General features: G+C 43.8%; 1 protein-coding gene across 2 annotated transcripts in view; it reads right to left on the bottom strand.

Annotated features, from left to right (window-relative positions):
* Window positions 1-25824, bottom strand: part of ENTPD3 (ectonucleoside triphosphate diphosphohydrolase 3) — a 39222-nt gene continuing 13398 nt past the window's right edge. For both annotated transcript variants that reach the window (XM_043967306.1, XM_043967308.1), the window contains 8 exons: window positions 22593-22710; window positions 20362-20512; window positions 14797-14956; window positions 13613-13846; window positions 7771-8043; window positions 7361-7471; window positions 5164-5301; window positions 1-1891 (listed from right to left, as the gene is read on the bottom strand). In XM_043967306.1, the coding sequence (XP_043823241.1) occupies window positions 1655-1891; window positions 5164-5301; window positions 7361-7471; window positions 7771-8043; window positions 13613-13846; window positions 14797-14956; window positions 20362-20512; window positions 22593-22710 (1422 nt within the window). In that variant the 3' untranslated portion in view covers window positions 1-1654. The remainder of the gene's footprint in view (window positions 1892-5163; window positions 5302-7360; window positions 7472-7770; window positions 8044-13612; window positions 13847-14796; window positions 14957-20361; window positions 20513-22592; window positions 22711-25824) is intronic.

The raw sequence follows: 25824 nt of genomic DNA, 5'->3' as shown, positions 1-25824 counted from the left end.
TAGTGTTAGTAAGAGGTGGTCCTGTTTTGGCATCTCTCCACTTTGCCCTGAATTCAAAGGTTACGGCAGTTTCCCACACCTCCTGATAAATCCAGGATCTCTGGACTAAGAGGAGATGCACATACCCCAAAGTCTAGGGTCATGGCCCATTGTCTTGGGAAAGAAATTGATGAAGCTATGGGATAAGGGTTTTCATTCAGCTTCTATTTTCAGAGGCATCAAGGATGCCCATGGGAATAGTGAAAAATCCAATTCAGTCAAATCCAAGAAGCATTTATTAAGCACCTAGTATATGGTAGGCACTGGGGATACAAAGAAAATACAAAAAAAAACCCAACCCTACCCTCAAGGCGCTTACCTTCTACCAGGACGGGATATACTGGATGACTTCTAAGGTCCTTTCCAGCTGTAAACCTATGTTCTAGTTACATTTCCAACTGTTAGCTGGATAACAGCCCAAGCCAAAAGGCTAACTCAAGGAATGATTTGATACACAAGAATTCTATGCCAAATTAACAAGCCATGAATAAGAACTGTTTAAGAGGGAGCTGTGAGGAGACTACAGTTAGGGCATGGGATAGTCTAAGAACACTGCACGAGGTGATCCCATTTCTGCAACAGCTGGAAATTTATTGTCAAGTAGTAAACCTAGAAGCATTTGGCATCCCTCTGCTTTACAAGGCTATGGTAGGGATTGATGAGCAGCCTTCCCCTTCAGAGTACCCCTGAAGCAGTGATGACTGAGTAACATCCAGATGACCAAAAGAACAGATGTAATGCCCAAAGGGTTACCAGGAAGCCCTTGCCATAGGGCAAGGCACCATTTAAGAGCTAATAATTAGAAGGACCTAAGAGAACAACTTGACCACTCAGAAGTCTTACAGGTCTTAGGGAACATCACAAAGTGTCGTGTTTTGAACAAAGAACAATCTAATTTGACAAACATTTGTTAAGTGCCTACTGTGTGCCAGGCACAGTATGCCCTCTGAAAATACAATTCTACTCCCAGTACACTTGTCCATATTTCAGTTCTGCCATCAAGGATGCTGCTTTCTTTCAAATTCATCAGTTACAGAGTATATTTCTTGGGGAGGTGAGATGGAAGATGATCCCTGGAGTGTGTCTTCTGGTCTCATGTTTCTTTTAAAGTTGTAAGTCCTTCATCCTAGGAGACTTCAGCAAGGTCTGACCTTGAATGTGCACAGAACCACAGGATCATCTACTTAGAGCTAAAAGGGACCTCCAAGGTCATCTACCCTAACCCCCTTATTTTGAAGTCAAGGTAACAGACCCACAGAGGGGAAGAGGATTTGCCCAATTTCACAGAGATTCTAAGTGGCAGGGCCAAGGTTCATCCACATCCAGGTTTTCTGATCCTGTCCAACACCCCTCCCTCCCTTCTCTTCTCTAACCTGTCCTAAAATTAATCAGTGGGATATGGGGTTGGAGGCGGAGTGGGGGGGGTGGTGACTGTCATCCAGGTGGGTAGAGAAGGGCGCAGCCCAGGGGCCTCTGGGAGGGAAGCCTCCTTGGATCTTGGCTGCTCTCATGGCTCATGCTTCATTTTTCCATGGTGAGCTTTGCCTTGTCTGCTCCTGGCTGCTTTCCCACTCAGACCAGACCACAGGCACCAAGACCTGCTCTTCTCCAAGGCTCACTCGGCATCGAAGCCATGATCGATGACATGCTGGGCACTCCTCTGCAGCCTGGCCACCACGCACAGGTAGAGGAGGAAAACCAGGCAGAGCACAGCCACCCCAGCAAAGAAAAACATCATCCCTGTGAACACCTGGGGCTTCATAGGCAGCTGGATGAGGGGGCTCTCAGCTGGAATCATGTTAGTGAGGTTCAGCATGTAGCCCAGAGACCAGGCGATGCTGCTATTCTCCACCTGTAGGACAGCAAAGGGAATGGCTCAGTTGTAGACGTGATGGAGAGGCTCAAATAACATGACTGGGACAGGTAACTGTGTAGAGGTAGTGGAGTACTGTGACACAGAAAGGGATTTGGGGTATGGAGAGAACAGAGTACAAATCCTACGTCTGACATCTCAAATTCAATATTTGTAAAGCACTCAGCCCAGGGCCTGGCACGGAATAGGTTCTTAATAAATGCTTATTCTCTTCCCTTCTCCACCTTGATGCTTACCAGCAAGTCACAATTTTTCTAGGCCTCCTTTTTCTTATTTTTAGATTGGTAATTACTTAATAATAATAATATCTGTCAAACACCAAGCCTTAACCCCCACCTCATTACTTTCTTTTATAGATATAGACTTGGAGGGGACCTTTAAAGGCCGAATCCAACTCCCTCATCTGAGGCAGAGAGGGCTCAAATGACTTGCCCAAGGTCACACAGCTAGTAAGTATCTGAGTCCAGATTTGAACCTAGGTCTTCCTGATTCCAGGCCCTGTGCTCTCTATCCACTGTTCCATATACAAACTTTGTATATTCTTCTCGGGGTAATTGTGGTTTGCCCCAACACAAAGCAAGCTGTGTTAGAATGACCACTGTTGGACTTTTTTCTTTATATCCCCAGCACTCAGCTCCATGGCCTGCACATAGTAGGTGCTTAATCAGTACTTATTGGACTGGATTGAGAGAGTGCTTTCTAAGCTTTAAAAAGCTCCATAGACGTCAGGAATTATGAACAGCTTGCATTTATGCAGCACCTTCAGGTTGTGTTGTAAAGAATTAATTGTTATTTGAGGTTTTTATGCCTCGGTGCGCACTGGCCTGGGGCTCCGCAAACCGCATGGTGCTCCACCCACTGGTTGTAGCCATTGTCAGGGCTCTGGCACCTCATGTCATCACCACTCATGGGCCTGGCAAAATTATAACGATTGGAAGCCTAGTGAGGGCAGTCATGTGACTGTCAGAGCAGTCATCCCATTGGCTGGGGCTGTGTGGGGTGTTTTCTAAGTTTGGGGGAGGAGAATTGGGCATTCTAGGTGGAAGCTGGAAAGCAACAGGCGTTCTGCTGCGTATTTTCAGCTGATTCCTGGGCGGTGGTATTTTTTCAGGTATTATAATTTCCCTTTCCCCGTTTTATTTCCTTTCCCTTGATCCTACTGATCCTGTTTGTGGGGTTTTTTAAAGTTTGTTCTTGTTAAAATAAATCTTGTTCTGTTTTGAGGGAGGCTGCCGGTCTCCTTCCTTGCCCCAATATTGCCCCGAGCCGCTTAGCTAGCACTCCCCAATTAAAAATTGGTCCCCACAGCGCAAAGCACTGTGCTCACATCGTCTCATTGTGTCTCAGACACGATCTGACCTCTCTGCGCCTCGGTATCCCCATCTATAAAATGGGGGGGGGGTGTCAAAATGTATCCTCTAGGAGCTGCCCTTCCAGTGCCAAGTTGGGATCCTGTGACATCTGTGTATGTGTCAGGTCACTCACTCGGGCAGCGCAGCCTATGGAGGAGCTGGTGCCCACCACGGGAGACGGCATCTGTCCAAGTTGGGTTTGAGCGCACACATGCTTTAAAGAGAAAACTATTGGAGACCCAATGTGATTCCTACAGGGCTGGAGAATGGAAAATATGGAGGGAGAAAAATGGGCTGATTCGGGTGCTGTAGAATACGGAAAAGATTTGGCACCAGGACTGGGTCCTGGCTCTGATACTTGTTGTGGGACCTTCATTAAGATTCAGTTTCCTCTTCTAGCAAATGACAGGGGATGGGGTTGGACTGGATGCCCTTTGAGGTCCTTTCCACCTCTACAACCTACGTTCTTTGTCATCACAGCAGCTAATCTAAAGTTCTCTTCCTTACTCCTCCTCCCCCCTTCTTTCCCTTACTTCTCTTACTCCCCCAATGTCTGGCATATTTCAACAAATAGACCAGTTGATGGGCCTTTCTGAGATAGGAATACCTATCTGCCTTTTTCTTGGAAAGACAGAAAAGTGGGAAAAAGGAAGAGGGGAAGGAGTGAGAGAGAGAAGAATGAATGAAAATGAGAAAGAGGAAAAGAAAGAGAAGGAAAGAAAAAGGGAGAAGAAGAAATAAAGAGGGAAGGAAAAGAGAAAGAAAAAGGAAAGCGGAAAGGAAGAAAAGAAGGAAGGAGGGGAAGGAGGAAGAGAAGAGAATGAATGAAAGGAAAAAGAAGGAAGGAAGGAAAGATGGAAGGAGGAAGGAGGAAGGAAATTCACCAACTTTATAACACAACATAAAATGATAACACCTTGTATAGTAGCCTCAGATGAAATCTGTCTCTATAACTCCCTAACAAAATCCATTGTCTTTCTTTAAGTGCACTCCAATAGTCACTCCTATGGAGGATGAAAATGTTTTTGTTGTCTTAATGTTGTTTGCAGGGGATACAATACCAATGATACAGGCCATTATTCTTATTAAGTTCATCCACATCTATCTCTATCATCCAGAATGATATCATCCACGGATGCCAGATAAAAGTCTTAACTACATCAAATTCTTTAGGAAAAGAAGGGAGCCAGGAAGGAGCCTTCACAGCCCCCAGAGTCATCCCTGGGCTTCTCATATTCCTAAAACATAAATAACTCTCTTCCTGGGGACATAGGAAATGTGCAGCTAACCGAATGCATGGACAAGATGAAACTTTAGCCAAGATCCCAGCCTCCCAGCCTAGAAGAGCCTTGAATGGTCACCTTGTGCACTCTTCCAGGTCATGCAGGAGCATCCCAGAACCCAAACGCCTATTGTCTACTTCTCAGCCTCTTTTGATGACTACAGACATCATGACTTCTCATGGTCAGGACACTCTTGTTTAGAACTAATCCCTCAGGCTAGAGTTTTAGCCTACAATGAGGAAAGGGGACAAATTGGTCCCCATCCTCTTTAAAGGGAGGGGGAAAGTGTAGAGCCTCTTCTGGCTCTAAATCTAATACCTTACTATTTATGACTAACATAATTAAATTGATAGAAGATTTAGTCCCCCTTAGCAGTCTTAGGCAACAACCTCTTGTCCATTTGAAGGTGGGGCCAGGGGGATCTTTGCCTCAGAATTCTTCACCTCCCTCCACACTCCATAGGGTCACCATATCAGAGTCTGATTGGTGTCTGACAAATGCTGAATTTAATGAAAGTAAAATTCACCAACATCCCAGTTTCTAAATTTCTTTCATGTTAATGCATTTACTTGTAGAGGGAGGAATAATGGATCAGTAGCCTTTTTTCTTTACTTACTTCTTTTTTAAAATGTATTTTAGGCCAAGTCTCTCTTGTAAATTTGTAGCCATATATTAGCAGATGATAGATATAGTGAGCAGAGAAGCAGTAGGATCGGGCATACACCTCGTCAAACTTGGGTAACATCAGAGGAAGCTGGAAAATAGATTTTTTAAAAAACATAAAAATATGGCAGAAGCACATCACAGACACATTTTATGGATGCATGCCTGTCAGAACACATGGATACCTAAGGGTGGAGACAGTAATAGGCACCTAGATTTATCCCTAGGATAAAGGTGAGAAAACATCGAGATTTATACTATAGAACAGACAATTTTCCAAAAAGGACATTAGAATTCTAGTAATCACTTGGAAAATATGTGCAATCACACGAATAATCAAAGAGATGCAGGGGCAGCTAAGTGGCACAGTGGATAAAGCACCGGCCCTGGATTCAGGACTCCCTGAGTCCAAATCCGGCCTCAGACACTTGACACTTAACTAGCTGTGTGACCCTGGGCAAGTCACTTAATCCTCATTGCCTTGAAAAAACAAACAAAACAAAACAAAACAAAGAGATGCAAATTGAAACAATTTTTAGGTTCCACCTAGCATGCATCAAAAATTGGCAAAGATAATGAAAAGCCATCCTGGTAAGACTATGGAAAACGAACTCATTCATTATTGGTAGAATTGCAACATGTAGGAACTTTTTTTTTTTTAGAAAGCAATGTAGTGGGGCAGCTAGGTGGTGCAGTGGATAGAGCACCGGCCCTGGAGTCAGGAGTACCTGAGTTCAAACCCAGCCTCAGACACTTCACACTTACTAGCTGTGTGACCCTGGGCAAGTCACTTAACCCCAATTGCCTCTTTTAATAAAAAAAATAAAAAATAAAAAGCTGGAGGACAGATTCTTGCTCAGATATGGGTTGGATAAGATGGCTTCTAACATCCCTTTCAACTTTGAGAGTCGGCACTCTGTGCAAAAAATGAGAAGCAACCTAAATGTCCTCTAATAGGGGAATAAATAAATTATGCTGCATTCCTATAATGTGATATATAATTCAATTAAGATGGACGAGTATAAGAAAACGAAAACACATGGAAAAACATTTATGAAATGGCACAAAACAAAACAAACAAAAACAACATCAAAAGAATAATAGACACTAGTAGGGGCTGTGGTAAAAAGTTTTAACAGTCGGTTAGATAATGGAGAGATGCCAGTTTTTTTTAGGACCACTCTTTTGGGGAGGAGACCAACAGCATGAGCTACGCACACCAGTCCGCCTGCAACGCACGCCAGATTGCCTTCCGGGGTGCAAGCTTAAAAGGCAAGGAGAGAACGGAAGTGGGGCCTTTTTTCCTGCTCCGCTGGTCTCCTGGCTGCGCTGTACAGACAGGCGCTGACTGGAGTTTGACTCAGCCCGGCTCTCGGTTAACAGCACGCGCTTGACTCGGTCTCTCTCTCTCTCTCTCCCCAAAGGTGGCCTTGGGTTTTGGTGAGTTTTATACGGAATATAGACTAAGCCTAGACTTAAGACGATTTGTATTGTATTTCTACTTTCCTATCCTTCTAATCAACATCACCTTGTGACTACCATACAAAAAAAGCTCTAACTAGAAAACCAGAAGCTTCTTCCATTTACTAGTCTGGGAGATAAATTAAGGGAAAGGTTAAGTAGAGGAGATTTATGATCTAATATCCAATTTTAAATCTCACAGGGCTAAGCCACCAACATAGAAAAATTATAAGACATGCTATTAATCACTTGGTATAGAAAGATGACATTCAAATGCGTGGCTCCATCAAATAACAAGAGAAGTACACAAGAATGAATGGAAGAATCTTGATGGACTCTTAGAGGGACTGATTGGAAAGTTCTAGGGACATTCTGTGCATTAAAATTAATTTATCTATATGTAAATAATTGTAAAGCCAATTTAATCAGGTTTTCTGATATTTGATACTTAGTGATTTAGACAGTCACTAAAGAAATAATCCTTATGTACTGATATATACAGGCAGATCACTACTTTTCAAACTAAAGGTGAATCTGTCAGCATGCATTTATTAAGTACCCACTATCTGCAGGTGCCCTGCCAAGTGCTAGGGATACAAAGACCATAAAACAAAAACAAAAGGTCCCTGCCCTCAAGGAGCTCATAGTCTATTGGGGGAGACCACATGCAAACGCCCCTTCCCCCTCACCTGACTCCAGCTCTGCAAACAGAAATCCCACGTGCTTGAGTTAAAGGCATCTAAAGAAAAGCTCCCGGTGAGGTTCAAAGCATGGGCGATATAGTAGAATCCCGAGAAAGCCTGCAAATCCAATCATACGAAAACACATTACTCTCAGGATGGCCTTAAAAGGATCGGGAAGGGAGTAGATAAGACGTTTGTAGTAGAAGAAGGGTTGAGAAATACATGTCTGGGGGCAGCTAGGTGGCGCAGTGGATAGAGCACTGGCCCTGGATTCAGGAGGACCTGAGTTCAAATCCGACCTCAGACACTTCACACTTACTAGCTGTGTGACCCCGGGCAAGTCACTTAACCCCTATTGACTCACCAAAAGAAAAAAGAGAGAAATACATGTCTGAAAAAGAGAAATTAAATCTTACCACAAACGTCCCTTTAATCTTTGGCTGATAGACCCCGTCGAACGAACAGTCCTCCCGATCATGACAAACTTGAAAGTCGAACAGGGAATACACCTTTTCTCTGCACACAGTGGGGTCTCCCGTCCCTTCCAGGGCAATTGTGTATCCCGGGTCATAGTCTGTTGGTCTGAACTCTTCTGTACATACACTTCCAAAAATGTGATCCATTGTTAAAGTTGTCATGTAATTCCGAGGATAGCAAGGGTTGACCAGATTGTTTTTGTCTGCTGAATTCTGTAGGTTGAAATAATAAGGCATGAGAGCCATAACTCTCTGATTAAAAATTGTATTCTGGAAATGATACATAATTGTCCCAAATACCAAATTGTACCTAAATATTTACCCTAAGGCACTTCTCAGCTCACTGAAAAATAATAGTAACAACAACAATAATAGCATTTCCAAGGTGCTATACAATTTGCAAAGCACTTACAAACATTCTCTCATTTGAACCTCATTGGATCATTGGATTCAAAGAGGTGAGTGCTCTATTATCTCCATTTTACATATAAGGAAACTGAGGTGGAAAGAGGTTAAGCCATTTATTTGCTCAGAGTCACACAGCTAGTAATCATCTTGAGCTAAGATTTAAACACTGACTCCAAGTCCAGGGCTCTATCCACTGTGCTCCCCAGCTACCTCTAAACACAATTTATTTAACAAATTTAGAGAAAAACCTAGTATAGCAAATAAAGGGCTCATTTTGGAGTAAAAAAGACCTGCTTTCATATCCTGACTCTGACATATACTAATTATATGACCTGTCACATTACTTAACCTCTTGGTTCCCAGGCAACTCTGTAAGACTAAAAAACATGAGTTTCTAATCTACGCCAATGAAGTGCTTTCTGTTGTTATTGTTCAGTTGTTTTCAGTCATGTGACTCTTTGTGACCCCACTTGGGGTTTTCTTGGTAGAGATACTGGAGGGGTTTGCCATTTCCTTCTCCAGCTCATTTGACAGATGAGGAAACTGAGGCAAACAGAGTTAAGCGACTTGCCCAGTTATTCACAAATATTTATTAAGCACCTACTGATGGCAACAAATAGTGTTTATGTTGTAGTCTGTATCTAACCATTGGGTGAAAAGTAACTGGTAACATAATAATAGGAAGTTTGGTGAGGAGTCAGGTTGAGGGAAAGGGGAATGAATTCAGCGTTGGACTTACTGAGGTGAGGTAAGTGTGGGATATCTAAATGGAGATGAACTCTGACCCATTGTCTGGAACACTAGGTTTTCTGGCACTGGGCTTTTGGCAGAAAGCTACCAATCACTGATAAACCAGTTGAGCAAGCTAACTGTATTTAGGAGGAAAGGCTGGAAGGTAACAGTCTCATCTAAGAGCCCCCAGAGAAGCCAATCTCCATGTCCAATAGGCAGTTTGCCATATAAGTCTACACAGAAGCAGACCACGAGAATAAATAAAGACTGGGAACCAAGGATCTCACCTCCACAAAGTAGGACTGTCAGAGAGAACTTGGAAACGATCTCAACAAAGCATGCAATGTTTGTCATTCTGCAGATGAACAACAATCATTTGTGATCAAAGTGCAGGCTGGTTTTCCTTTTAGAGGAAAAAGCAGAGGGGCTCTGGGACCACCTCTTCACTCTCCAGGCTATCAGAGAGGGAAAAAAGTATTTCTTGGGGGGAAATGGAGATGGGAAAAGGGGGAAAAGGGGGGGAAAGAGTGTCTGACAAGGTAGAAGTAAATATCGGCATCTGTCAGGAGGTTGGAGAGCAGAAAAATAGGGCACAGAGGAGAAAGGGGAAAGAGCGAACTTCTACACATAATGTTTTCCATAGATGGGGTGCTGGGCCCTGAAAAGAGGAAGCAGCTGCTTGTGATTCAAGGGTGAGGACAAATAGCAATTTATATTAAGAAGAGCACCAGGCCCAGAATCAGGAAGTCACCTTCCTGAGTTCCAATCTGGCCTCAGACACTTAATAGCTGTGTGACCCTGGGCAAGTCACTTCATCCTGTCTGCTTCAGTTTCCTTATCTGTCAAATGAGCTGGAGAAGGAAATGGTGAACCCCTCCAGTATCTTTGCCAAGAAAACACCGAATGGGGTCAGGAAAAGACGGACAGGACTGAAATGACCGTTACAAATAAGAATGTTAGTTAGTAATAATTCAACAAACTTGAACATAGGGTAAGTACAATGACCAATCTTTGTCCCAAAGAAGAATTGAGAAAATGCACCTCCTTCCCTTCACTGCAGAAGTGAGGGGAGCTATTAGACTTGCTTGATATGTTTGTTGGTTAGTGTTACTCAAATGCTTCTCTCTCTCTTTTTTAAACTTTCATCACAAGAAATGGCTTGCTAGGGGCAAGGAGAAGGGAAGGATATACAGAGTATTTTTAAAGCTTCAAACTGCACTAAGACTTTGGGGACATGCTGTATTTTGCTTTCTTTTTTTCTTTTTGGGTGAGGCAATTAGGGTTAAGTGACTTGCCCAGGGTCACATAGCTAGTAAGTGTCAAGTGTCTGAGGCCAGATTTGAACTCAGGTCCTCCTGAATCCAGGGCAGGTGCTTTATCCACTGCACCACCTAGCTGCCTCGACATGCTGTATTTTGGAAATGAATGTGATGCAATAATAAAGGGCATCAATTAAATTTTTTAAAGAGTGGTATCAGAAGTCCTAAAGCTCAGGATAAGCTGATGCTGGCAAGGAAAGCTAAAAACAGCATTTTTTAAAGCTATGTTGGTGAGAAGGGGAAGATCAAAGAAAGTAGGGTCCTGTCCAAACTGAATGGATAACAAATGACAGAAAGAGAAGGTAGAAGCTTCAACCTTGTTCCTGTTTTCTTTGTCAGGGAGAGTGATCTCTGGAACAGAAAGGATAGACTACATATGGCTAGTAGGAGTCGGAACCCACCGCATAGGTGAGGAGATAATGAGGACACATCACTGTCCTCGGGTAGTTTAAGTGTCCAGGAACCACATCTTACTGACTGAACTGACATACGTGATGGTCGAATCACTCTTAGTGATCTTCCAAAAATCATGGAGAACGGGAGAGGTGGCACGGGACTGGAAAGGAGCAAAGACCCCAGTTTTCAAAGAGGGGAACAGAGTGGAGTCTATAAACTCTAAGCCTGTGAGTTTGACTTTGATTCCCAGCAGAACTGTAGAAGAGATTATTAAAAGGATGGCTTCATAAGAATCTAGAAATAGAACTGATGATCACAAAAAGTCAGCCTGGCTTCCCCAAGAACAGGTCATGCCAGAGTAACCCCATTTCTTTCTCTTCTTTTTGACAAGGTGGATAGACTAATTGGACAGGGGAATGTGGTAGCTATATGCCTAGAATTTAGCAAAGCATTTGACAAAAGCTCTCATGCAATCCCTTCAGACGAGGTAGAGAACTAAGGGCTAGAAACAAATGGGTGAAGAGCTCATTGATTAACTGGACAAAAAGAGTAGTCATTGATGATTCAATGTCAACTTGAAAGGGAGCCTCTAATGGAGTGCCTAGGGGCCTGTATTTGACCCTATATGCTTTTACATTTTTTAGATAAATTCACTCAAGACATAGATTACGGCATGCTTATCAAATGATAAGAGAGTCATGAGAGATAGCTAACGCAAGATGACAGTTGGGATCCAAAAAGATCTTAGTGAGCTGGAATATTGAGCTCAATAATTTAGTAGGAATAAATATAAAATCCTACACCATGTTTACTTGACTCCTATCTCCTCTTTCCCTCTCCCTCCTTCCCTTCCTCCTCTGTCTCTCTCTGTCTCTCTTTCCTTCCTTCTTTCTTTCTTTCTTTCTTTCTTTCTTTCTTTCTTTCTTTCTTTCTTTCTTTCTTTCTTTCTTTCTTTCTTTCTTTCTTTCTTTCTTTCTTTCTTTCCTTTCTCCCCTCCTTCCTCACTCCCCACCTTCCCACCCTAGAGAAACCTTTGCCTTGAAGCCCCAGTCTCCTGATAGATGACCCTCTTACTGGGAATACCATTTTTAGAGGGCCCCCAGCCATGCTTATGCCACTCCCAACTTGACTCATTCTCTGCTTTATGTGTGGTTTTCCCCTACTATACTGTAAGCTCATTGAGTATAGAAACTGTCTTGTTTGCTTGTATTTGAATCTCCAGCACTTAGCATGGTTCCTGGCATATAATACACACTCAATAAATGCTCTATAATCTATCTATCTATCTATCTATCTATCTATCTATCTATCTATCTATCTATCTATCTATCTATCTATCTATGTATCTATGTATCTATCTATCTGTCTGTCTGTCTATCTATCTATCTATCTGCCTGTCTATCATCTATCAATCTATCATCTATCTATTATCTATCAATCTATCTATCCTTGATTCAGATAATCAACTTCACAAGTACAAGAATGGGGAAGATTGAGGGCAGCTAGGTGGTGCAATGGATAAAGCACCAGCCCTGGATTCAGGAGGACCTGAGTTCAAATCCATCCTCAGACACTTGACATTTACTAGCTGTGTGACCCTAGGCAATTCACTTAACCCTCATTGCCCCACCAAAAAAAAAAAAAAAGAAAAAAAGAATGGGGAAGATGCCTACATTTCTATCTGAAAAATAAAATCTGTGAATTTTAGTGGACGTCAAGGTGAGTATGCATCCACAGTGCACCATCACAGCACAAGAACACTAATGTGATATTGGGTTGCTTTGAGAGGTAGCGTATCCAGGTCTAGGGCAAGAGACCCACAGCACTCTGTCCAGCCAAGCCACATCAGGAGCAGTGCGTTTAGTTCTGGGCAATACATTTAGGGAGGATGTGGATAAGCTGGAGACCAGCCAGAACAGGGCACCCAGGATGAAGAAGAGCCTCTAGTCTGCGGTACAAGAAGTGGATGAAGGAACTGAGGCCATTTAGTTTGGTGAAGAGAAGCCTTAAAGGTGAAGTGCTCTCAAGTGGAAAAGAGATTAGATTGTTTGAGGTCAGAATCAGTAGTAATGGATATAAATGAAAGGGAAGTAAATTTCAGCTTTATGGGGCATGCTATGGTCCATGAAGAGTTGGACACAACTGAACAAGAACAAGAACAAGAACAAGGGGGCAGCTAGATAGCGCAGTGGATAGAGCACTGACCCTGGATTCAGGAGTACCTGAGTTCAAATCCGACCTCAGACACTTGACACTTACTAGCTGTGTGACCCTGGGCAAGTCACTTAACCCCAATTGCCTCACCAAAAAAAAAAATAATAATAACAACAACAACAGAACTCCTTCCCTGTTAGATCTGTCCCAAACTGGAGGAATCAATGGGGTTCTGTACCTCTTTACTGAAGGCTTTCAAGCAAAGGCTGCACAGATGGACCCTTTGGGGGGATATTATAGAAGGGAGTTCTGTGCAGATTCTGGTGCAGCTAGAGGGGCACTATGGTCCAGTCCAACTGTGAAATTCAGTGATTCCAGACATATACACCACTGGTCCTTCAAATGGCATTTATCAAGCCCTATTGTCCCAGGTAGAAAACCTCTCCCTGGAAGTCAGTTAGGTTCTTAGCCAGTGTTGGTCAGGCTGCATGACTCCCTGAGGGTCACATAGCTAATAAATGTCTGAGTCAAGATCAGAACCTAGGCCTCTCTGACTCCAGGTTTGGCCCTCCCTCTCTTCACTTCACCACAGGCCCCTCTCACTTGATCATTCTTTAAATCCAAGAAATGCAGCACAGATAGTGGGGTTTGTGTCTATGGTTTTCTGCATCCAGGCTTCATTTGTGACCAATGGCAAATCAATGAGGAAAGCCTGGGCACGGCCAGGCCATCCCACATGGCCCCAGTTGGCCCCCAGCCGCCCCTGCGTTTACCTGGAAGAGCCTTGCAAGAAACCTCTTCTCAGCCTCATCTCGGCCATAGCACTGGAAGCTGTGAGTGTAGAGGGAGTAGGGGTAGCCGTAGAGGGACACCTGCACAGTGCTGTTGGCACGGTGCCCGTCCTCCTCTTGGGGAGCGAATGATATCTGAGTGGAGGCCCCGCCGAGGTCCAGAGCCCCTGTGGTCTCCACCCCGTGAGGATGACTCCATGTGTTCCATACGTTCTTCTGCATTGTAAGAAAAGAAAAGGAAGCATCCGATGCTGGTTTGTCTGGGGTTCTTTGGCTGAGCTCCTGTAGCTGTCCCTCTGTGCCCAGTGCCAGGCTTGGCAGCAGGAAGGGTGTCTTGGAGAGGGGAGTTTTCTCAGCACAAAGCAGGTATGTGGTCACTTCAGATGCGTAAGGGAATAAGGTGGGGTGGGGGGAGCCCAGTTTTAGAAGCCTCCAACCAAATGCAGTGGAGCCTAAGATCACAGATTTCGGGTTCAAAGGGACCTTTGGGGGTCACCGAGTGACAGGACCACAGACTTAGAGATGTCAGAGGCCATCTAGTGCAAACCCCCCCTCCCATTTTACAGAGGAAGAAACCGAGGCCCAGGGAGGTGCAGTATCTTGTCCCAGGGCACATAGGTGCTGTCAGGTAGGATTCGAACCCACTTCTCTCAACCAGAGCCTGGGTCTTTTCTAGTAGACAATGCTGCCTCCTAGAATAGATAAATGGAGGCCTCTCGTAAGCTCGAAATGTACATATCCATTAAGGACTACGGTTTCATTCTTAAACTCATTAGGGAAAGGGCAGGGACCTGGGAGCTGCTTTTCCACATCTCCACCATTTGAAGCTGCCAAAGCAGCTTCTTCCCACCCCAGTTGGGTCCTATGTCAGAACCAACCTATCTCCCCAGCTCCACGTCTAGCTGATTGTTTTCTCTATGCAATCCAGCAAGCACTTCCTAACATCTACTGCATGCGAAGAACCATGCTAGGCACGAGGAATAAAAGAGGAAAATGAAGCCTGTCCTGGGAGGGGAGGGGGTGTCTTTCCTAAGCAGTCGCCATAAGCAATGGAAGTTCTACACAGTGGCTATGCCCCGTCAGCATGCGAGGGTCTTGACTCAAGCTTGCCACCCCAGGGACAGTAAAAAGCAAGATGAAGAAACCATGCGGTTGTTTGCACACACCTCCAAGAAATTGCCCATTAAATAGTTGGCTGTAATCCATCCATACACCCCTTCCTCTTGCCCAGAAATGATATGAGCACCCCTAAAATCAAAGGGCTGAGACTCGAAGTAGGTTTGAATGCTTGCAAGGACTTCTCGAGCTGCGGACTCGTTTTGCAACCTACGCAATGCACAGAACACAAAGAGCTGAGCAAGGGGAGAGACAGACAGTCTTCTCGGAACACGGCTACACCCCAGAGAATGCTACTGTTGACCCTCATCGCCTCCACCTCCGGGAAGAGACTCCTTCAGGAGCAACTGTGTGCGCCGCACAGGAATACCCCCATGCAAGCTGAAGGCGCCCGGGCAGCCCCCAAAGCGCCGGGATCGGGAGGTGTCCACTCTGCGGTTGGGGAAAAGGGTTCTTCCAAGGCAAAAATGGGGTTCTTATTCCAGACGTGGGACTTCATCTGTTTGGCGGCTTCTCAGGGTAGAAACTCCCTCCACCAACACAGGTCTATAATTTAATCTGGGGGAGCTTCTTGGGGCACTGAGCCCTGTGCCCAGGGTCACACAGCAAGATGCGTCAGAGGCAGGTCAAAAAACCCACTTTATTACTGAACCCCGATTGAACAGCAAATCAGCCAATCAGATGGGAAGGCTTAGGAAGGGAAATTATTATTAATAATAATAAAACATCTAAAATTTTATATCACTTTAAGGTTCATATGGTGACATATAGATGATGTATGTGTATATAAAGCTATAAAAAGTATATATGCCTGTACATATGCATATACATAATACATATATGTCTATAGAGAAGTATGTGTATATATAAATGTAGACATATATGTATTTATGTATGTGTGTGAACATATAGGTATAAATATATGACGATATATGTGTATGTATGTGTATATATGTAATCTCACTTGATTCTCACAATAACCCTGTGAAGTAAGTGCTATAATTATTCCCATTTCACAGAAGAGAAAACTGAGGTTGAGAGAGGCAGAGTAAGTAAGAGTTTGAAGAAAACTGTGAACTCAGGTCTTCCTGACTCCAGTCAAGGACTCTCCACAAGGCAGCCTTGCAGCCTGGAAAGGAATTGGGGAGTCAGGGTGGGGCAGGAAAGTTGGAGGGGCTCTTTTCTCTGTTCCTCCTGATGAATCCTCTGGCATGGGGCAGAGTCCTCCTTTCTCGAGGACCTCCTTTAGGAAGTCCCTTTAGCATCATCAATTACAGACAGCTCTAGAAGGGACCTAGACTGAGCCCCTAATTTTACAGATTAGGAAACTGAGGCCCAGAGAGGTATACTCATAAGAAGACAGGCTCCCACATCTAAAGCAGGAAGGGATATCAAGTCATCAGGGCTTTTTTTTAAATTAAATTTAATTTTTTTTTGTGGGACAATGAGGGTTAAGTGACTTGCCCAGGGTCACACAGCTAGTCTATCCACTGCGCCACCTAGCTACCCCCATCAGGGCTTCTTAAACTTTCCCCACTCACAACCCCGTTTGCCTGACAAATTTTTATGGGTATATAAAATAAAAATCAGCTTACATAGCCTTTTATTGTTGCCAATTTCTTCACATCCCCCACAGTCAGTTAAGCAACCCCATATGGGGTCAAAACCCACGTTTAAGAAGCTCTGATCTAGGGGGGCAGCTAGATGGTGCAGTGGATAGAGCACCGGCCCTGGAGTCAGGAGGACCTGAGTTCAAATCCGGCCTCAGACACTTAACACTTACTAGTTGTGTGACCCTGGGCAAGTCACTTAACCCCAATTGCCTCACTAAAAACAAAAACAAACAAACAAACAAAAAAAGAAGCTTTGATCTAGTCTAACCCCCTCATTTTACACATGTGGAAACTGAGGTCCACAGAGTTTAAGTGACTTGTCAGTATTTGAACCCAGGTCCTCTGACTCAAAGCCCCTCATCACTTTTCCCACCAAACCAAAAACCTTTCCTCTGACAATGACCGCACCCCCAACCCCCAGCCCTACAGGCCCTGTCACTTCTGGACTGGAAAATTGCAACAGCTGCAGGTGGGTCTGCTCAAGTCTCTCTCCACTCCAGTCCATACTCCATTCATCCGCTAAAGTGATTTTCTTCTGATCAGGTCACTCCCCTACTTAATCAACTCCAGTGGCTCCCTATTGCCTCCAGGATCAAATACAAGGCCTTCAAAGCTTTTCCTCCCCCCTCCCCCCTTTCTAGTCTTCACTTGGATCCTTCCACATCAGCCTCCCCTCATTCCGCCAACAAGACCCTCCGAGTCCTGGCTCTGGGCATTTTCTCTGGTTGTCCCCAGGCCTGGAAGGCTCTGCTTCCTCAGCCCCACCCTGTAGCTTTCCTGGCTTCATTTAAGTCTCAGCTAAACTCCCACCTTCTGCCAGATACCTTGATCTCAGTGTTTTCCCTCTGAGACTAGTGCCAATTTATCCCATCTGTATCTTGTTTGCACATCGTTGTTTTCCTGTTGTCTTTCCCATCAGACTGTCAGCTCCTTGAGGGCAGGGACCATTTTTTGCCTTCTTCTGTATCCCCAGGGCTTAGCACAGAGCCCCCGCACACAGTAGGCACTTAATAAATGCTAGTTGGCTGATGGATTAACTTGTTTCAGCAGACAGGAGGCACAACTTTGCTTTTGTCCTGTTTCTTTTTTTTTCTTTTTTGCAGGGCAATGAGGGTTAAGTGACTTGCCCAGGGTCACATAGCTAGTAAGTGTCTGAGATTGGATTTGAACTCAGTTTCTACTGAAGCCAGGGCCAGTGCTTTATCCACTTCAACACCTAACTGCCCCCTGTCCTGTTTCTTAAATGCTTTTAGACTGACTGGGGGAGGAAGAGGAGGAGGGGAAGGAGGGGGAGGAGGAGGAGGAAAGATCATCCTAAGTGGGATGTTGAGTCTCCTTTGAGAATGTCCTGCTACCACCGATTTTAAAAACACACAAATCACTATCTTCCCAGTTCTCATCATAACCAGTTTCATCTTATTTTTTTGGCCTTTGATTTTCCTAGATTCTTTCATTAAAGCATTTTATAATTACTCACTCTTCCTCTTAGAAATAAATAAAACTCTGATGCCTCATAGGAGAAAAAACTTGTTTAAAAATAATTTCTATTTAATTTTCTCAAGGAAGTCTATTGTCTTTTTCCAAATAGTAAGCCCTCTTGTGTGTTTCCTTCTGTGAGTAACAATAGTTTCTCACTGAAGAAAAATGGGGGAAAGACAAGGGGATGTTCTTGGAGCAATTGTAGGATAGGGCTGGGGACTGTTCATTAATTGGGGAGCTCTGGTATTGGGGAACTTGTTTTACCCTGGGCAATTCAGCATCTTCTCTGTAATTTATGGGAATAGAGATTTGTCTAGACCAGTGGTGGCAAACTCAAGTAGAAATTAGGGCTGCATATTGACTTAGAAAACTACAAACTAACATTATCAATGTTATATTGTATTTTATTTAATTTGTCTGTTATAAACATTTCTCAATTACGTATATCTGGTTTGACACCTCTACCTAGAACAGTGAGGAGGAGAAATGACTTGGCTAAGGTCATATAGCTAGCATGTGTCAGAGGGGACTTGAACCCAGGTCTTCCTGGCTTCAAGGATCGATCACTATCCACTACATCACACTGTCTCTTTGGAGCAATCACACTGGGAAGAATCATGGGGTCAAAAATTTTCCGCATTGTTTGGGTTGAAGGAAATCCAATCTGAATCTGAATTACATCTGTGCTTCCCCAAGCAAAGAGCCAGGACTTCAGATTTGCTGGCTGCTCAGGTTGCTTATCTAAGGCAGCTCGAGGGATGCCTGATGTGGTGGGGTGAGCAATTCCCTCACTGGAGAGCCGATTTTCCCGGTGGTCTAGAACATGAGAGGGCAGTAGAGAGCAAGGAGCTGCTTTATCTTAGCATCACAAGCCCCCAGGCTAGAGCTGGAAGACTCATAAATTCATAGGCCTGGAGGCAGAAGAGACTTTGGGGGCCATGCAGTCCAATTCCCCCATTTTACAGATGTGGAAGCTTTGACCCGGAGAGGTTCATGACTTGTCCAAGAGATGGAATCTCGTAGCCAAGTTTGGATGTGAGCCAAGGCCTTGGGACTCCAGGTCTTCCCACCTTTCTCCGCTGCTGAAGGCAGGAGTAACTCTGGTTTCTAAAACCAGAGGCAGCTTGGTAGGACTTTAAGTGATATGTTCCCCATCCACATTCTCAATCTTAAATTTCAAGGGAATTATAAAGTAGAGAAATATTACAAAGGACATTGTGGGATTGGGCCACAAGTCATGCGTCCAAATATAGTTGACCCTAAAGAAATGAGGTCTCTGCTTTAATTCAACCACTCAGTGTTTTAAATCTGTCCATCTGGCCCATGATAACCTCCAAAGGAGCTGGTAGATTTGTTTGGTTTTTTGTTTGCTTTGGACTGGATCTGTGATTTCATTTGGGTAGAGAACTACCAAAGAGGAAATTTTTTACCAACAGAAAACAATACCAACTCTCTAACATAATTTTAGAGAATTACTTAGAACACTGAATAATAATAATAATAATAATAGCCAACAGTTAAATAGCACCTACTATGTGCTAGGCACTGTGCTAAGAGTTTTATAAATATTATCTCTCTATACCTCTCTAAGAAATGAGATGACTTGCCCAGTGTCACACAACCAGTCTGGGGCATAGGAGTTACCCTGGGTGGCCTCTTGGGTCCTTCCCAGCCCTCAATCTATCAGCCTATGACTTAAACCCGTGCCTTCTTCACTCTGAGCCCATCTCTCTACCCACTCCACCATTCTGCCCCTCCAACAGACTGATTTGGATGGAATGTGGTATAAACCAAAAAGTACCAGGTGTTACCTTCAGTTCAATTTGAGACTCAGTCTACTATCTTGAGAAAATGGCAGCCAATAAAAGGTTTTGCATGGAGATAGATCCTGTAACTTAACAATCTTTCATTATACTTGAGAGATGAGAGGTAGTTATAGAAATATGTGACTGAAATGAGTGAAGCCTTATTGTTCAAAGAACAACTAATTACAGAGAAAGCTAAATTGAAGCCCATATGCTCTAAAACCTACATTTTTCTGTGGAACCACGAGGACATTCCATAAGCAAGATTTGTTGTTGTCTTTTGCTTTTTTTCCCAAAATAACAACTATTTGCTTTTCACAAAATCATCAAAGGAAATTATTTAGGAACCTCTGGTTCACAGAATCTCTGAGTTAGAAGAATTTGTACCTGAGTAGGAATTCCCTCTGTATTCTCATTGATAAAAGGTTATTTAGCCTCTGCTGAGGAGAAGCTCATGACCTCTTGAGGTGAGCCATCCCACTTTGGGATGGGTTTCCTTGTCAGAAAATCCTAACATCACACTGAAATCTGCCCCTTTGTACCTTCCATTCACTCACTGCCATCTGGCCAAAGACACCCCAAAGTCTCCAGTTCTTCAAAATCTAGTTTTCTTTCAGAGAATGGGCTTCCTTTCTTCTGAGAGGTCTCCAGAGACTGAGCTTCTATCTTGGTGAATTTCACCACCAAATGCTTGAGTATTTTATTGCTAAGACCCTACCTTAGCAGCCGCATTCCTGCCGTGGCTCCCAAATGGGCCGGTGTGCTTTGGTGTAAATCAGCTGGAATCTTCTCCTTCACTCTCTGCATGCAGTCTTCAAAAGCACTGGGGACGGCTTGCGGGTTATCTCTATAACTGGAGATCCCAGAGCCTGGAAAGAGCAGCATAGAACCGTGCTTGGCAGCTAGCGGGTGTTTAATAAATGCCATTGAATAGGAAGGGGGAGAAATAAGGGATAGAATGTGGTATCCTGTGGAAAAAGCTCTTGTGGGCAAGTCCCAGGGGGGACTGTGCCATCAAGCAGCTCCCAAGATCAGGAGAGAGGGAACTACATGGGAGCAAAGCCTGGGCTGAAATTAGGGTAAGGCCTGACTTTAAAGTAACAATCACTATTAATGCTTTAAGGTAGCCCCAAAGTTAGGGAGCCAACAGGGACCAGGGATAAATCAGTCCTGGGACACTGTTGCTATGGTTCCAAAAGCAAAACAAACAGGACCCATGGACTCACCAAAGAGGGGAGGCACTGTTCTATAGAGGACAGAGCATTGGACTTGTAGTGACAAGGACCTGAGTTTGGCATGTGGTGTAAAATGCTGATCTAAACCTCATTTCTCTTTTTCCCCCTAAACCTCATTTCTGTCAAATAACTTCATTAGTTTTCCTAGTAGTTCTTGTCAAATAGGGAGTCTTTCCTCAAGCACTTTATGTCCTTGGATTTAGTGCACACTGGATTATTGAGTTCCATTTTTTTTTTTTTTTTGCGGGGCAATGGGGGTTAAGTGACTTGCCCAGGGTCACACAGCTAGTAAGTGTCAAGTGTCTGAGGCTGGATTTGAACTCAGGTACTCCTGAATCCAGGGCCAGTGCTTTATCCACTGCGCCACCTAGCTGCCCCAAGTTCCATTTTTTAATCTGTCTTTATGTAGTGTATTCCCTTGATCTACTTTTCTACTTTTTAATCAGTTCCAAATAGCTTTGATAATTACTGCTTTCTAGCATAATTTGAGGTTATAGTCTCCTTTCATGACTACTTTACTTCCATTATTTCCCTTAGGATTCTAGACCTTTTGTTCCTGCTGAAAAATGTTGTTATTTTGCTTAGCTGTACAAAGTACTTGGATTCAAATCCTGTTTCATCTATTATCTATTTGTCTCTGAACAAGTCACTTAAACTATCTCAGCTTCAGCATCAGCTTTCTCATCTGTAAAGTGGGTACAATAATTCTTGTAGTATTGATCTGACAGAAGTACTGTGAGAATCCAATGGCATAATGTACAGAAAGAATTTTGCAAGCCTTAGCCCCTTAGATATAGGTCCATCTTTACTAGTTTTCATCTAAGTCACTTGCACAGATAGATGCCTGCTTCCTCTATACTCAAAGAAGCTCCCTGAAACTTCTAATTGCTTTGGACTAATTTCAGACAAACCAAAGGTAAACCAACCCGATGTCCTAAAAGTAAAGACCAATGCAGGAATGTTCCCTCCCACATGTGACCTTATTTAGAGCACTACTGAACCGCACACGTCTCCACACACATATCATTTTCCCACTCAGAAAGTGCACATCTCATTTTCAAAGGCTCCAAAAAGCGTGAGTAATTGCAGAGCCCAGTCTTCCCTGGTGTTCTTGAAAATTGCTGAGGGAGAACCTCGCCCGGCCGTCCCCTGTGTTTTCACAGTGCCCTTCTCTAAGAAGTTCAAAGAGCTTTAACTTCACATGTCTACACCACAAAGCACAGCCATTATTTTATTCCCATTGACCAGAGCCCAAGAGTGGAGGGGGCCTGTCAGGACAGCACCCTGGGACAGGAGCAGGGACACTAGAATGATAAATTCATTGTACTGCAGACTCAGAAAGGACCTTAGAGGATAGCCTTATCAGAGCTGGGAAGGACCCAAAAGGGACTTGAAGTCAGGAAGAACAGGGTTCAAATTCTACCTCATACCTTCACTAGCATTGTGACCCTGGGCAAATCACTTAACCTCTCTGAGCCTATGCCTTCATTACAGACAGACGTAACTTTACCTCTTGACATAGTCAAGTCTCCCAACTCCAGATTCATGACCTTCCCAGGCCACTGCCCTGCCTCTCTCTTGTCCTGTTCATCCCTGAAGGAAAGACCATCCCCCAGGGGATGCACTCCACCCTCTCTCTCTCTCTCTCTCTCTCTCTCTCTCTCTCTCTCTCTCTCTCTCTCTCTCTCTCGGCCAGGCTGGAGGAGGGTCTCACCTTTCACGCTGCACCTGTAGATCTGGTTAACCACGCCTGTGTTGTTTTCCTTCTCTGCGGGCCACTGGTACACGTAGATGGTAGTCCTGGATGAGCCAGCATCAAGCACTATCCCATACTAAACAAAAGAACAAAGAGGCAATGTCAGAGACTGATTGGGTCCCAGTGAAGACTCCCCTGCCCAAGACTTCCCAGAGCTATCCCCCATTAAGCACCTGTTGTATATGACCAGCACTGGGCTACAAAGAGAAAACCTTCCAGAGACATCCTTATGTGCTAGAGACTCCCTGTCTTACACCCCCTCATCTTAGTGTTTGTGCCCAAGGCTTGAACTGTCAGGCTAATTTGTATCATATACATGGGGTAAAGAGCATCCTTTTGCAGACCGGGAAGAAGTGAATCAATCAGGAGCAGCACCTGACTCATAAGCCTGGGCCAGGCACATTGCCATTATCAGAACCAGTGACAGATTCATGTTGCACAAACATCTCATTTCCCAGAGAAAAATACAGCCATAAATCTGAACTGTCCAAGGAATGGCTAACCCCTAGCAAGAACTGTGGCTCTACCGCTTAAATATTCCCCTTCCCCAAATGAGAGTCAAGCTTCTCTCTTGGGAGAAACCCTACATACATGCCATTTTGCTGATGAAAATAAAGAGTGCCTGTGTGATTCTGTTTCCCCGCTCTGTTCCAAGAAGGACGAAGTCTGGTTTTTTACAACAGATGTGATATCTTGGTGCATACCCTCCTGGAGGGCAGTGACAAGGGCATAGCTAACCTTTGTCTCTGCCCAGCACTGAAGACTTCAGTACATGTTGCTTGGATCCCATGTGGGAGATTCTTGGTTCCACCCTGGTCTGGACGTGGAGCCTGGAGCCTGAGTTTTGCCTCTTTCTGGCCAATCACCTTGGTCCATTTTATTTTCCAGCTTTTCTCAGGTGGGTGGGTCTCTTTTGTTGTGTGCTCTCACCAACAGTGGGAACCAGCAACCCATAAATAAGCAATAGCTTACACCTCGGTAGAGAGTTTGATATAAAGTTTCTCATTTAAGTCTTACAACAGTCCTGTTAGGTAGGAGATTCAATATCCCACTTTGCAGATGAAGAAACTGAGGCCAGGGCTTTGGCCCAGAATAAAAAACTGAGTAGGGAAAACATTTCTTCAGCACTTATACAGCTTTAGCAGGTAGAAATAATGGGATTTAGAAACTGGTTAATAAGATGCTTAGTTAAAATTAAGTGCCAGCAGATGAGTTCCCTCACTTCCCTCCTTCTAGACCTGGGCTCACCCTGTTCCTTTTCCTCCTAAGAGCCTAAGGCTCCGTCCCTGTCCCCCTGCCCTCCCTTCATTCCATCAATTGAATTTGTCTTATGGCTTGGCCCAGGCCAGTGACTTTGGTGGTGCTTCCCCCAGGCATACAAGTTGTAGTTGCCATTCTGAATGTCTCTTTGTGGATGCTAACACAGTCACATTCAGTGGTGAGCAAAGAGGAGCACTAACAATACATGATAAACTCAATTTGTGCTAGAGGCAAGTACATGAGACTGGGGCCCCATCCCAATGGCTCAGCATGCGGGGCATAGGAGATGCCTATTTTCTGTAGATCTTGTTATAATCCTCTCCAATATCTCTGTCAAGAAAACCCCGAATGGTATCAAGAAGAGTCAACATGACTGAAAACAACTGAACAACAGGATTAGATCACATTTTCTAGAGACAACGAAGGTGGAAAGCATTTTGTTTGTAATGGTCACACCCTTTTGTCTGTGGTAATTGGACTTCACATCTCTGGGATGCTATGGAGAAGTCTGAGCTAAAAAGAAAAAAATGAAAGGAGAAATAGCTGCATTGGAAGAAAGGGATCTGTTCTCGTTTGTTACCCCGCCCCTCCAACCTTAAATGTTTAACAATTGGCTTTCTAAAAAATAAAAAAGATACATTTTAAGGTTTAATCTGCACTATTAATATTATCTCCATCATTTTAAGTCTAGACCAGAGATATAGATCTGACTCCAAAAGAGAGGTTGAAGCTGATGGTTTTGTGCAACTCTGTATCATTTAAATGCAACTCACCAGTTAAGACATCACCTGGTGATGTCACTGGTCCTCTTTGAAAACAAAGGACAAGGGGCAGCTGGGTGACACCGTGCATAGTGCACCAGCCCCATAATCAGTAGGACCTGCATTCAAATCCAGTCTCAGACACTTATTAGCTGTGTGACCCTGGGAATAACATTACAGGGATATTTCTAATTGTTTTTTGTTTTGTTTTGTTTTTGCGGGGGCAATGAAGTTTAAGTGACTTGCCCAGGGTCACACAGCTAGTAAGTGTCAAGTGTCTGAGGCTGGATTTGAACTCAGGTCCTCCTGAATCCAGGTCTGGTGCTTTATCCACTGTGCCACCTTGCTGCCCCCACTTTTAATTGTTTTAAGAACTTGCCTAGCATTCTCTATGGGCTCTGGTTTCTACCAGATCATCATGGTGGAAGAAGTACACTTAAAAGGATGTCCTACATCCCATTTGACAAAGGCTGTATGTTATGGTCTCTATGCCATCTGCGTCTGACAAGCATTTCTGTTATTTTAGTGACTACCAAAGAGAGAAGGCTGTTCCCACAGGTGTTATCATCTACCCAAAGGCTGTTCCCACAGGTGTTATCATCTACCGATCTGTTTCCATGGTTATACTCTACAGCTGTTTTCTGCCTCACAGTCTATACTGGGAAGTTTCTTCACTAACACTACCATTGATGGTGTCATCGGGACACAAATGTTGACCTCAGTTTTGATACTTGGTTAAAGGGAGAGTGCATTCATTTAACAAAGTACAATAGGGATCAAAAAATAGTGATGTTTCATATTTTTGTTCATACATTCTGTGGGAAAAATTGAACAGAAAAAGCAGAGCACATTATGGTATAGACACTATATGTATATATTTATATGTGTATGTATATGTATATATGAAAGCATTTATTTTCTATATATGCTATATATAAAAATATCCAAATATATTAAAGATATTATATATTCAAATACATAAAATCTCCAAAGTCCCTTATCTGCTATAAATCTATCACCATGGCTGAGTTACTTAACCTTTCTGAAGAGACCACTTAACACAGTGCCTGGTACATAGTCAGGGCTTAATAAATGTTTATTGATTTGCTGATTGAACCTCAGTTTCTTTAGCTATAAAATGGGTATAATGATGCCTGTGGCACTGCCCT

Source organism: Dromiciops gliroides, chromosome 5, assembly GCF_019393635.1.
Source record: "Dromiciops gliroides isolate mDroGli1 chromosome 5, mDroGli1.pri, whole genome shotgun sequence".
NCBI classification, from domain to species: domain Eukaryota; kingdom Metazoa; phylum Chordata; class Mammalia; order Microbiotheria; family Microbiotheriidae; genus Dromiciops; species Dromiciops gliroides.
The sequence above is the reverse complement of the archived record's forward strand: the minus strand, read 5'-3'. Positions and strand labels throughout refer to the sequence as shown.